At 41.5% G+C, this 13440-nt stretch overlaps 1 protein-coding gene across 1 annotated transcript; it reads right to left on the bottom strand.

Moving 5' to 3' along the window:
* Positions 1-4246: 4246 nt before the first annotated feature.
* LOC147625454 (protein TIFY 10b-like) lies at positions 4247-5715 on the bottom strand. Its single transcript, XM_086818786.1, has 4 exons — positions 5436-5715; positions 5090-5318; positions 4935-4992; positions 4247-4829 (listed from the first exon to the last, which is right to left on the bottom strand). Exons 1-4 carry the CDS (start codon positions 5559-5561, stop codon positions 4730-4732), a joined length of 513 nt encoding a protein of 170 aa, XP_086674912.1. The 5' UTR covers positions 5562-5715; the 3' UTR covers positions 4247-4729.
* Positions 5716-13440: the final 7725 nt, after the last annotated feature.

Here is a 13440-nt window from a genome sequence, read left to right as displayed (position 1 = left end):
ACTCTTCCTTTTTGGCATCCTAGAATGTGTCACACGATTCGTACAAAGATTTCCCATTTGGAGAGCTTCATTCTTGCCTTACACATGATAGTTGAACATTTAGCTCACCCTGATCATCATAACGCTTTCTCTTTGGCATCCTAGAATGAGTCACATGATTAGTACATGCTTTCCCTAGTTCTAGGCTTGCAGTGTCATTGTGCCCACCTGGAAAGCTTCCATCATGCCTCACAACAAGTTACAGCTCTCCTGCACTCAACTTAGTTCTTGGAGTGGTGCTCTTTGGTTCCTTATTGACATCGCCCTCCCCTTCTTCCAAGCCAACAATGATAACGCTTATTGAATCAATAGTGTAGTCTCATCATGTGAAAGTATGATGATGGAGATCGAAAAACACTCACCATGTGTTCTTCCCCCACAATACATTTACTCTAGGGTTTCCTCTACATCCGTAAAATAAAGCGTATCCCCCACAACCTCACTCAGATCAACATGTTTATGTCTTACTTCTGCCCCTCCTTGCCTACTAAAAGACGGTGTTGAAGTGTAGCCTGCACATTTTGAAATTCATTATTAGCAGAACATCTTTCAAATGATTAGAAGAAGACATACACAAATCGCTTCAACACATGGTAGTTCATCAATCAATTTCCAACCACTGGTTTGAATCCGATAATTAGCCTATTTTGAGGTTGGGAGAAAAGTAGGTGATTTTCAACAACTAAGAGTGTTGCATTGGTTGATGGTTTGTCTAACTAGTTAAAAACCAATTTATAAGTTGGGACACTTTTAAGGGTTTTTATCGCAGGTTTCCTAGCGGTTAATAACCATATAATATAATAGGTTGTAAGGGTTTACAACCCATTAGTTAAAATCAGTTTATAAGTTGACAACCAATTATATAAACACCAGTTGTTAACTTATAAATTGGTTTAAACCCAGTTTATAAATTGGGCCACTATAATGGGTTTTAACCCTTGTTTTCTAACCCCTTTGAAACCAGTTTATGGGTTGGAAGGGTTTATGACCACTGATAACTAACAACTAATTTATAAATTGAGAGCATGACAAATGGCAATTGGCTTCCAACTTGTTGACAACAACCGGTTTATAGATTGAGAGTATGACAAATGGCAGCTAGTTGACGACAAGTTTTTTAGAGAAGGGGCACTTGAAAGGGTTTTGGACTAGTATTGGTTTCAGTCCGCTGATAACCAGTTTATATGTTTGGAGCATAACAAATGGTTTTCAATCACTAGATTGACACCCACTCTGTAATAGCCTAGGAGCACTGCGAATGGGTTTCAATCGGTTTCCAACGAGCTGGCATATAGCAAGTGCTTAAAGGTGGTATTAACAAATGCAAAGCAGTGCTAATTAAATAAAACCAGTTAAAGAGTATACACTACTACCTTTCTTTTCAAGCATGGCATGACCAATTGGTTTTCTTACCACCTTTTTTTGCTTCTTCAGGTATGGCCTTGCTACAAATAATTGCAATGCTCTTGCCTTTGACACATACATAAGAGTAGCAAAATGCATGGTATACATACTTGCAGTGTAGTACAAATAGACCAACAACATATACTGGTCTTCTTCAAATCCAAGGCCACACCCTCGGCAACTTTTCATCACAATCAGCATACTATCCTCATGCAAAAGAATCTTTGGTGGTTATGGAATGATGATTGTGCTAGAGTTCTCTAACTTCACACCCATCAAGAAAGCTCTACTAGCACCTGCTTTCTCCACATCCTCATTCTTGTGGTCTAAATCAGCCTACAAACACAGACAAAGAGGCAATGAACATGGCATGAAGTTTCTTCGTATGTAGAAAACACATGTATATACCTTTGCTTTTTCAAGTGCTTCTCTAGTGACGCAAAGTTTATCTTGAATCTGTCACTCTGCTTGTTCTTGTGCATTAGGGGCCATGTTATTTTATGGACACATCATGGTGTGGTCTTCAATTGCACCTTTAAGGCGATGCAAGATCCACTTTGCCTGCTCTACCTTCGTTGTCGTTGTACAAAGAGCCAACAATGCAGCTTCTTTGATGCACTTGGTCTTTAGTAGAATGTCATCCACCAATGTCTACAGCACTACTTGACCTAAGATCTCCACCTCTACCTCGTACATGCTACCTTGTGCCAACGGAGTGCTTGCATCCTGAGATAGTGTTACACCACAACTCATAGATGACGTCGACTATACACCTGCCTCGCACATCCACTAAGTTATTTTTTTTGTGCAATCACCATTGGCACGTGTCTTCTTAACAACCTACTCAGCAAATACAACCACTTCAGAGAACTGGTGCAGACCTGGTAGACATAGCCTTAGACAAATTGAAGGCCCATAGAATAGTTTGAGAGTGTAATTTGGTAAGCCTGTTTATATAATATATACAAGGGTAAGTAGTGCTCATGCTTTGCCGTTCGCAACATCACCTTCTTGTCTTTCTCGGGGAGCTTTGAAAACACTCTTAGCCAATGCTTCGGTGGCACCTCATTGGGAGCCAGACGCCTTGCATCCTCCCCCTCAAGATTGAGACCATACAATTTGGAAAAATCCTCTGAAGTCCTACAAAATTCTTTCAATGGCTCTATCTCTAACTTCCAGTGTGGCAAAACTTGGTGGGTGTGCGATTCTGTCATGTAGAAAACATTGGTTAGACAAGCAAACACACTCTCCTTGTCTCTCATATATTGAGCTGAAGACCACCAACATCTGTGGAGCTCGATTAGCAGGTTGATGAGAGATTTGAGTGGGAGAATCAGAATGAAATTATCTCTAGTTTCCCGACAGAGAGCTTCTTGAGGGGTCATGTGCTGTGAGCAATGCATTGCCTTGACCACGTGCACACAAACACGGACACAGCAGACACATACATGTGCACACCTTTGTGAGGGGTCACGTGCTGTGTGTGTGTGTGTGTGTGTGTGTGTGTGTGTGTGAGAGAGAGAGAGAGAGAGAGAAGGTCACCTTTGTATCTTCACACTGCCCTTCGAGTTAGCCATCACCGAAGATGAAGACATTTTCTCAAGTAGCTATCAGTGGGGGAGAGGAAGTTGGAGGAGAGGAAGAGAGAGGAGATCTATTGACTCTAGAGTTTTTCGAATGAGATAGTGCACGCAGAGAATGCATGTGAAAAAAAAAATTACCCCACCACTTTCAGTTATCCCCCACTATCAGTCATGTACAACTGATTTTCCTTTCTTTGTTTTCAAATTGTTTTTGTTTTTTTTCCAATTCAAAGTTCATTTGCAAGTTGCAAAAACCACACCCCAAAAATTACTATTTCTAGTGGTCCAAAGTATACCACCTTACCATGCATCCACCCATTATTTCATGGCTATAAATTTTGTTTGCTTGAGTGATTTTTTTCACTTATTACATATTTTTTAAATTTTTTCCGCTCAAATGAGAGCTCGTAACAATGTCAACAAGGGACGACTAAGCTAAGTGTAATGTGGGCATCGAATTCTCATGTATACTATGGGACTTGCAACAACAAGAAGGCTAGCTACAAAGTTAAAGGAGCTCAAGGGTGCAACTTCATTTAGGTTGTATGTTCCTGGATTTATCAATCATGTTTGTTCATACATTTCACGTTGTTCTCATTTCGTATATTTGGTTTTTTTAATGTTCTTTTTTATGGTCTATGTTTTCTCATACATTTCATGTCGTTCTCATTTCATACATTTGGTTCGGTATATTTTGTTTTTGTGGTTATTATTTTTCATACCTTTCACGTCGTTCGTACATTTGTTTCCTTATATTTTGTTTTGTGGTTTATCAACAAGAAGCCTTGAGAACTCCTTAATTTTTACTCTAGAATTGATCACAAATTTCACAGTATAATGATTGCTATTTTTTCTCCTGTTTCACTACTTGACACCAAAAATAGTAGTGCATGTAACTTTTCACGTTTTACTGCTCTTGTGCATCTCTTTTAAGTGTAAAGAATATATTTTTGATATATTGTACTTAAAATAGAACCTTTCAAACTCTTTGGAGCATCAAAAAGTGCCTCCAACAAACAATGAAATCCATCATTGAACTTGACATTGAAATTACTCATTTTGCATCCCTTTATCCATGTTGATTATTGAATAATATTGTTGATTTGTTAATAATGTTCTTATTTGATGTGACAGAATTTAAAAGGAAACTTTACCCTCATCTTTGAAAGATTCATGATATCTAAAAGTGAATGTTTAAAATGTAGGCAAAAGATGTAGAATTACACAAAGCATCCACCAACATGTTCATCATGCTAAGCTGCCAACAAGGCTCACCATATTAAAGGAGCTATAGAAAAATGACAGAAATGAATAAATGAATAAAGATTCATGTGTGTACAACAGATTGCCTCAAAAAATAATTTATTACCCTGAGTGGCCTCAAAATTCCCAATTCCAGGAATCACGAGCCATGTAAGGCACTGAGTGAAAAAAACGGAAAAGGGCCCCTGGGCAGGGCAGTCTCCGACGAAGCGCTTTTATGAGCTTTGTCTCTGCTTGTGGACGCTAAAGCCCGCCCCGCCTGGGTACGGAAGCATTCAAACCCTGCACCTTCCCGATTGGCATTTTGGGGGGGATGGAGCTTTGTACCTTCTTCTGTGAAAATTTGGGCATTAATATTTCAACTCCCTCTGGAAAGCCAGTGCTGGCCGTCAAGCGGGTGTTGATTGGTCGACCTATTAGCTGGGTGGTGTTGGTTGTGTCTAGAGCAGCAGCTTGATCTTCTTGCTGCAGCCGGGGCTCCCTGCTGAAACTAATTCGTCTATTGATGTTTCGTTGAGAGTGACATTTTTTGCCTCGACTCTGCAAAAAACACTTGAATCTAAACGCTTGCACGCAAGAAAACGCAAACTGACTTCAGCTACATAGCCAAATTAAAACCCGAACAGGGCGTTATTCATTTAATACCTGTCTTTGCGCTTCTCCAAAAAGCGTGCAAGCGATGCCTTCCTCGCGAATGGAAGTTCTGCATAGAATTGAGCTCAGTTAAAAGGACAGAAAGTGCATGTGAGAGCGTGCGCGCGAGAGAGAGGGAGAGGGGGGGGGGGGAGGAGGGCGCATACCAGCTTGGGATCGCTTGATTACAAGCTGAGGCTGCTGCTTCTTTTCTACTTGCGTGATCGTGTATGGAGATGGGCGAGGGGGTGCAGAGGACGTAGATCGCACCCCACCAACATTATTAGAGGTATTTGTATTACTGGGCTTTGCGTTTGCCTGCACGGGCTTAATAGGCGAGGGTGTAGCCTCACAATTAGGGTCCCCATTCGAGAGAAGCAGCATGATAGCATGTGCCTGCAGTTGAGAGAAATCATGTTAGCTTCACGTTCACAGGTTCTAGGTACCTGAAGAAATCATCTTCTTCTATCATTAGGGTACTAGAGCAATCATCTTCTTATACACGATATTTACCTTGTCGGCCGGAACATGGTCGTAGACGTTAACCCTGCCCGAGTAGAATATTGTAAGCTGGGCAGCTCCGGTACTGGGGCTGGGGGCTTCCGTCAGACCTAGCGTTTCTGCAGGTCCTCCTGTCATGGCTAAGGACGGGACGAACTAGAGTGGAGGACGGAAAACGGTAAGCACGGGACGGGCGCACAGACAAAGCTGCCGGGATGCAGAAACCTAATAAGAAAAAGCCTGTCTTGTGCTGTGCTTTCGAAGAAGCTTGACCAGTTATACCGGCTAGGCTAGCACCTTTCAATATATATAAAATGAATGTTCCAACGCGCTTTAAGCTTGACGACCACCACCACCAGAAAGCAACAGCACGCGCCATGTGCTCTCATCTCGTCTCCCAAAAGCGCCTAAAGAAAAACGTGCCGAGACTGACTTGTAATTTTGTCCCCTTGATCATTGATGGGCCATTGGGCTGATTTCAGCGATTCGAATGTCGATGGCCACTCATCACCAGTGACCCGTGTCCCCACCCACACCAGCCTGGGTGCGTTGGCCAAGTGGTGAGCGGAGGCAATTTCTCCACATGCATTGCAATTTGCTTTCGCCGTCCACAAATAAAAGAGTTCATTTTGTAAAGCCTGGCTTGAAATTAAGGGGAAATGGATATTTCCACGTGGCTTATGTATACAGCTCACACCCCCCACTATAGAATTGGTACAAGGGTGATCATCTGCCTTAGTCAATGGGGATCAAACTCAAGACCTCTAGAATAACACTCGTCCTTTTCTACCAATTGAGCTACTTCCATGGTTGCAATGTGCTCAAATTTTCCGTGGAGGGTTCACTCTTTTTAAAAAAACACAAGTTGTAAATTCTCATTTCGAAATGGCACCTTGTGCCAATGATTCATTTATCCTATATACTTGTGTACCATTACTTACACTACAACAGAACGAGGGTCTAGCAGCGAAAATAGCAGCGCTTCTATAACTAGAAGGGTACGGAGATGTCAGATCTATTTCGCTGCTAGAAACGCTACTACTTCTGTTCCAACGGGATCACTGCTATGAGTAGCGATAGAACTACGTGGAAAAAAGAAGCTGGGGTAGACTGGCGAGCCTACACAAGACTCCCTAGTCTACCCCCGCTCTTTTTTTTATCGATACAAATATTTTTTGATACAGACATAAACTTGAACAAGAAATTAAAACTGGGAAGAATGCAAGTGAATCAAATATATAGTATTTCTCGATTGGTTGGGCCTTTGGCCATATACAAAAAAAAAAATTCAAGGAAGAGGAGGCTACTAGGAATCCGACGAGCATTCCTCTGGCTTGTCATTGTCTTCCTCTTCATTTTCACTTCCTTCACCCATTCACGTTATTTTCGTCGGCTGCTGTGAGAGATGAAAGCGCCGCTATTTTTGTCACTCTTCAGCGGCGCTGATAAAAAAACATCAGTTTCGCTATCTCTATCGCTCAACGACACTGTTAATTATTATTTTTTTGGTAGATTGGGGCATTCGCTCATTAGTGATGTTGATAAAAAACAACAGTGTCACTATTTCCATTTCTCAACGGCATTGTTAAATTTTTTTTGGGGCATTATGCTCAGCGGAGTTATTATTTTTTTGGGGGGGGGGGATTGGGGCATTTGCTTTAGCGACGCTAATAAAAAACAATAGTGTAGCTATTTCCACCGCTGAGCGGTGCTGTTAAATTTTTTGGGGGTAGATTAGGGCATTAGCCCTAATCTGTCCTAAAAACTTTTAATTCAATATATTGAAGTCAGTTTTAATTCGTACAAATAGACATTCAACAAATGAAAATATATTTGAAACATAGTAACTCCTAAAATCTTATTTGTATTAAATCCCAAAAGCCATAAAAAGTGAGTTACATCTAAAATGCCATAACAAGCAAGCTACATCGAGTATGGAGTTACACAACATAAAACACAATAGGCCTGTCTCTACTCATCCTCCTCCTCCTCATCATCATCATCATCCTCGCCTATTATCTCTTCATCATCTTCTTATATCACACAAGACTAAGTAATGTTAAAACACGAACTAGATAAATTTCTAAAAGCTTATAAAATCGAACTAATATCGAGCATAGCTTCATAGTTCAAAGCAACACCCTATTGTCTTGCAACCATTCAAATGTGGTTGTGATCCATTGCGGTACTCCTCATGTTGTTAAAAAGAACCTCGATGCTTTCTCACAAAGCTCCGTGCGTGCCTCCACTCCTCTTGATAGCAAACGCTTAGCTTCTCCATGTTGTTCTTCATTTCTCTCTTAATGTTTCCTCTCCTATTAGAGAGAAAAGGCTTTATCCTCGTCTTCATCCAATCCACTAAGAAATCATAGGCATGCATGTAGAACCACAAACTTAGTCTTGAGCACATCAATAACAGATTGTTTTGAGAGCTCATCATGGGCTTTCCACTTCTTAAAGGAGTTTGTGAACTCCAGGTTAGCAAGTACATGCATGCGGGTTGATGACTTGCTTCCCTCATGCATCTATCACGAGGGCACCATCACCATCCACATTATATGGTAGGGTTCGTGGATCAAATGGTGGGATGGGTCTCCTTGGGGGTGTCTCAAAATGAGCGGATGAAGAACCCCCGCATTGGGGAAATGACTCAGGAGACCTAGTGCTACTTTTGCCAAAGCAAAAGCACCTTGCTCCCCCCTCTCTACTATGTTTACTAGTCCCCCCACCAGACTCCCTACGATGTCATGGTGAAGATGGACGTGAGGGAGCGGGGGTGGGTTGATCACACCCATATGGTGATGGGGCCTGCACCACTCGGACTTGTGCCTATCAAAGGAGTGGATTATCCCCATGGAGACAATTGGCCATATGGGGTAGATTGTCCATATGGAATCGATTTGCCCGATGGTATGTTGGCATGCATATAACATTAAATGAATTGACTTACAAAATGCATAAAGGATAACCTCTCTATATGTGAAAAGGGATGTCAAACCATACCTATGTCTGTGAGAACTGAGTCCATGCCTGATGCCTATATTGTTAGCTGATGATATTAAGGAGGTTCGTGATATCTGAGTCCTACAATGGGTCGATCTACATTGCCTATACATATAACCCAAGCCAAATACATGCATAAAAGTCAATTTCTCGAAGCGTAAAACATTCATAAATAGCTATTCATAAAGGCTTAAAGCTTATGCATAGAGCCTACGCATAGAGCCCATGCAAAGTCTCTTATGCATAAATCTATGCATAGAGCCTATGGATAGAGCCCATGCATAGGCTCTTATGCATAAAGCTCTACATATAAAGCTCTATGCATAGAGCATGCCTACACATAGACTCTAGATGCATAAGGCCCTTGCATAGGCTCTTATGCATAACGCTCTACACATAGAGCTTGCTAAAAATTTTCTGGAAAAATATAGGTTTAGAATGCCATAAGGTAGGTTTTGTGGAGTTCAAAATTATCATATTTTGAGGCCCTATTAAATTAGGAAAAATTAGAAAAAAATCATGATATTTTTTTTTTCTCGCCGAGAATTTAATATTTTCGAGGGTTATTTAATGTTGAAGTACGTTTTCTCGTGCTGACATTAGATCGATGTGGGTTATTTGCATATTATTAATACGATTGTACCTCGTATTAGTAGTTATTTCTATTTGGATTAATTCTAAATGATATGTTCATAATTTTTTACCATTGTTTAGCCATTATTTTTGGACATGCTCCTTACTTTCTTCAATGATGGCTAGAATTTGCATTCAAAGTGTGTCTTGCCTTTGACACTTATCCATGATAATTTATTTTGCACTTGTTTAAGTGTGGTCTATGCTTAATTTCTTAAGCCTAAGACAAATACTATCATGGGTTAGTTGATCTGTTTTGGTGGATTTTATTGGATGTTTTCCAAGTTTTATGGACTCATCAAGTTTTGCCTAGATCACTTGTGTCTAGGGGTCTTTTTATGAGTGCTACACATATGTGTTTCACTTTCTTACTTTGTAGTTTTTCTTGAACAAACACCACATTCATATACTCTGGATTGATGAGTTGGCCACCAATTTTAATGCTTCTTTTGGCATGATTAATGACCATTAGATGGCATGCATTGATTTTTATGATCAGCTATAGTTTTCATGGATTCGAGTTTCTATGCTTTTATCCATGGTTTTATAAGGATATTTTGATCTTTTGGATAATTTCATGTGCTTTGAAGGTAGCATTTGCCTTCGTTTTTTGCACCAAATTTTGGAGTATATTTCTTGTACTTTTGTACATATTCCAATTTAGATACCTAGTTACTTATGTATCTAGGTGAATTTTTATTTTTGTACCCCAACTTTATTGTGTTTATTGGGTAGTTATCAATAGAAAGGTACCAATAATTCAAATTCTGTTCTAATGATGTACCCAGAAAGAGTTATTCCTTGATATGGTCTTAGGTATATAGAGACAGGTTTTAGTATGTGAAAGTCTCTAGGATAAGGCCATCTGTTTCCTTTTATATAGGATTTTATTCATATTTCCTAGACGGCATACTAGGGAGTTTCAAATTGGTAAGGTATGTACGGGTGGTATCATGGTGGTATGGGACGCTAGCGATCCCTCACATATATTATCTTATTGGATAATTTGGGCTCAAGATTGTTGCTTTGCTTACATCACTTGGCATGTTGACCTCAACATTCAAAGCCAATCTCATTTTTTGAATTCATTTGAAGTTGTAATGTGGGCATTGTCTAGATAAACTTCTTTTATCTATAGCCTGCATGTTTTGATGAGTGTAATCTCGTCAGCATATTCACTTGTTGAAATCTTTTTCTTTAGAGTTCAACGAGTTTATCTTGTTGTGTTCAGATTAAGAAAATTTGGATTTTTCCTTTGTCGGCATTTCTTTCTCTCGTTCCATACTTTAGGTGATTTATACAGTCCACCTGATGGTTTACGGATGGACATATGTGACTCATCGAGACGTTGATGGCTCTCTATGTCCTACTTTATTCCGAATGGTTTAACGAGGAAACTACTTTGAGTATGAATTCCTCTAATCATCCGCAGTTTGATGGGCAAACAGAGCGTATGAAATTAGAGTGTAGAGGATATGCTTCCTGCATATGTCTCTTGGAAAAGCATCAAATTGGAAAAAATATCTTCCAATGATGGAATTTGCCTATAACAGTTTTAAACATATGGCTATTGGTTTTAGTCCATTCATGCTTATGTATGGGTATCAACCTAGGGCACCTATTGATGTCAGTCTTAAGGACATTGAGCTTGATGCATCGAAGGATTTCTTGCATGATATCAGGATTCTATGAGGGAGTACTCAAGATAGAGCACGATTTTATGCTGATAGGGGATGCTCATCTCGGTCTTTTGAACTAGGAGCGTTGGTTTATTTAAACGTTCTTAAATATTCTCAGACTTTGTTAACAAGAAAATGCTTGAATTTATCTCCTAGATATTGTGGTCCATTTTGAGTTATACATCGGATTGGCACACTTACGTATGAACTAAAAATGCCTCCACATGTTAGAGTTCATCCAGTCTTCCATATCAATGGGATTGAAAGGGAAACTGGGAGGTGAAGATAACACAGTTACTCCTTAAGAACTTGTTGAAGTCGAAAATTTATCCTATGTTCCAGATAAACCTGATAAGGTACTTGAATTCAGGGAAAGGAAACTTTGTAGTTGACTAATCCCTGAGGTTAAAATTAGGTGGAAATATAGGAAAATAGAAGATTCGACTTGGGAGTGCAATGTTTTGAGAGAGAGGAAGTATGTTATATATGCATATTATGTGTGCATATACTAGGAGACTAACCCACATTAGGCTTGTGAGCATGGGAGCATGGGAACAAGCTCTAGTGGAGCATGGGTTAGGACTAACCTTAAGGGTTAAGGTTAGGGTCAGGCATCCAAGCGTCACACATGGGAAATGAAGAGTCAAGAGTCACTTGAGGGCCCTGCTATATAATAGGGGCATGGGGCACACTTAAGGGAGGCTAAGGCTATGTTATCTTGAGACTAGGTTATGATATGATGTTCTCTTGTATAGAGGATTATATCTAAGTACTCACCTACCATTTCACACTATAGCTACATGCTCCTGGATTGGAGTTATACCTCTTGATAGTATGGGACATCAAGGTAAAGGTATGATGTACTTCATTATAATTCTTGTTTCCATCCCTTGGGCTCGGGGATGTTCAGGTGGATAAGTTTATGCCTAGTTTATGCATGTTTATGCATAACACTAAGTATGCATGTAACTACCGACATCCACCAGGAGATCCCAAGTGCTACCTAAGTAGCTCTCGACATGCACCCAGAGCTCCCAATGCATGCTAGAAGCTACCTAAGTATGCTGCTAGCTACCAACATGCATTGGGAGCTCCCAATGTATGATATGTGCTACCTTAGTATGCCGGTAACTATATGCCGGTAACTACCGACATGGACAGGGAGCTCCCAATGTATGTCGGGTGCTACCTAGGCATGCCAATAGCTTCCAATGCATGCCGATAAGTACTGGCATGCAAAAAAGCTACTGGCATGCATCAAGAGCATCCAATGCATGTGCCAGCTGCCTAGGCATGCCGGGTGCTTCTAATGCATGTCGGTAACTACTGACGTGCACCGAAGCATGCAATGCATGCCGGACGCTACATAGGCATGCCGGTAGCTTCCAATACATGTGCCAGCTGCTACCTAGGCATGCCGGGTGCTTCTAATGTATATCGGTAACTACCAACGTGCACCGAAGCATGCAATGCATGTCGGACGCTACATAGGCATGCCGGTAGCTTCCAATGCATGCTAGTAAGACTACGGGCATGCATCGGGAGCACATGCCCGATGCCACCTAGGCATGCCAATATCTTCCAATGCATGCTGGTAGATACCGACATACACCGAGAGAATCCAATGCATGCCGCGTGCTACCTAGGCATGTCGGGTCCTTCTAATGCGCATGATGCTAGTAACTACGGACATACATTGAGAGCTCCCAATGCATACGAGTGCTACCTAAGTATGCTAGTAACTACCAACATATACCAGGAGCTCCGACGAATGCAAACCAATTGCTACCTAAGTAACTCCCAACATGCACCCGGATGCTAGGTGCTACCTAAGTATGCCACTAGCTACTGGCATATGCACCGGGAGCTCCCAATGTATGTCGGGTGCTACCTAGGGATGTCGGTAGCTTCCAATGCATGTTGATAAGTATGGGCATGCGCTGAATGCTACCGGCATGCATCCAGAACACCCAATGCATGTCGGCGGGTGCTACCTAGGCATGCTTGGTACTTCTAATGCATGCGGGTAACTACTGACATCATGTAGGGAAGCATGCAATGCATGTTGGGTGCTACATAGGCATGCCGGTAACCATCGACATGCACCGACAGCACCCAAAGCATGTCAGGTGCTACCTAGGCATGCCGGTAGATTCCAATGCATGCCAATAGCTACCGACATACACCAGGAGAATCCAATGAACGCCCGGTGCTACGTAGGCATGCCGGGTACTTCTAATGCATGTCGGTAACTACGGACATACATCGATAGCTCCCAATGCATACCGAGTGGTACCTACGTATGCTTGTAGCTACCTACATACACCAGGAGCTCCCAATGCTTGTAGCTACCTACATACACCAGGAGCTCCCAATGCATACCGAGTGCTACCTAAGTAACTCCACTCCCGACATGCACCCAGAGCTCCCAATGCAAGGTAGGTGCTACCTAAGTATGCTGCTAGCTACAGGCATGCACCGGGACCTCCAAATGCTAGGTGCTAGCTAAGTATGCAAGTAGCTACCCACACGACGCTGCTCGAAAGCTACCGGCATGCATCAAGAGCACCCAATAGGTGCTACCTAGGCATGCCGAGTGCTTCTAATGCAATGAAGCATGCACCGGGAGCACCCAATGTATGCCGGTAACTACCGACAAGCACTAGGAGCCATGTACCGGGAGCTCCCAATGTATGTCAGCA

Source organism: Cibotium barometz, chromosome 24 (assembly GCF_041138505.1).
Source record: "Cibotium barometz isolate CiBa-2024 chromosome 24, ASM4113850v1, whole genome shotgun sequence".
NCBI lineage: Eukaryota > Viridiplantae > Streptophyta > Polypodiopsida > Cyatheales > Cibotiaceae > Cibotium > Cibotium barometz.
This window is presented reverse-complemented; position numbering and strand designations above follow the sequence as displayed.

What these genes read in the sequence shown, in the direction of transcription:
- LOC147625454 (XM_086818786.1), bottom strand. Translation starts at nt 5,561, where the DNA reads ATGACAGGAGGACCTGCAGAAACGCTAGGTCTGACGGAAGCCCCCAGC. An exon ending in ACCATGTTCCGGCCGACAAG is followed by an intron (nt 5,319 to 5,435) that starts GTAAATATCGTG and finishes TCTCAACTGCAG; the next exon opens with GCACATGCTATCATGCTGCT. An exon ending in TTGGAGAAGCGCAAAGACAG is followed by an intron (nt 4,830 to 4,934) that starts GTATTAAATGAA and finishes TGTTTTTTGCAG; the next exon opens with AGTCGAGGCAAAAAATGTCA.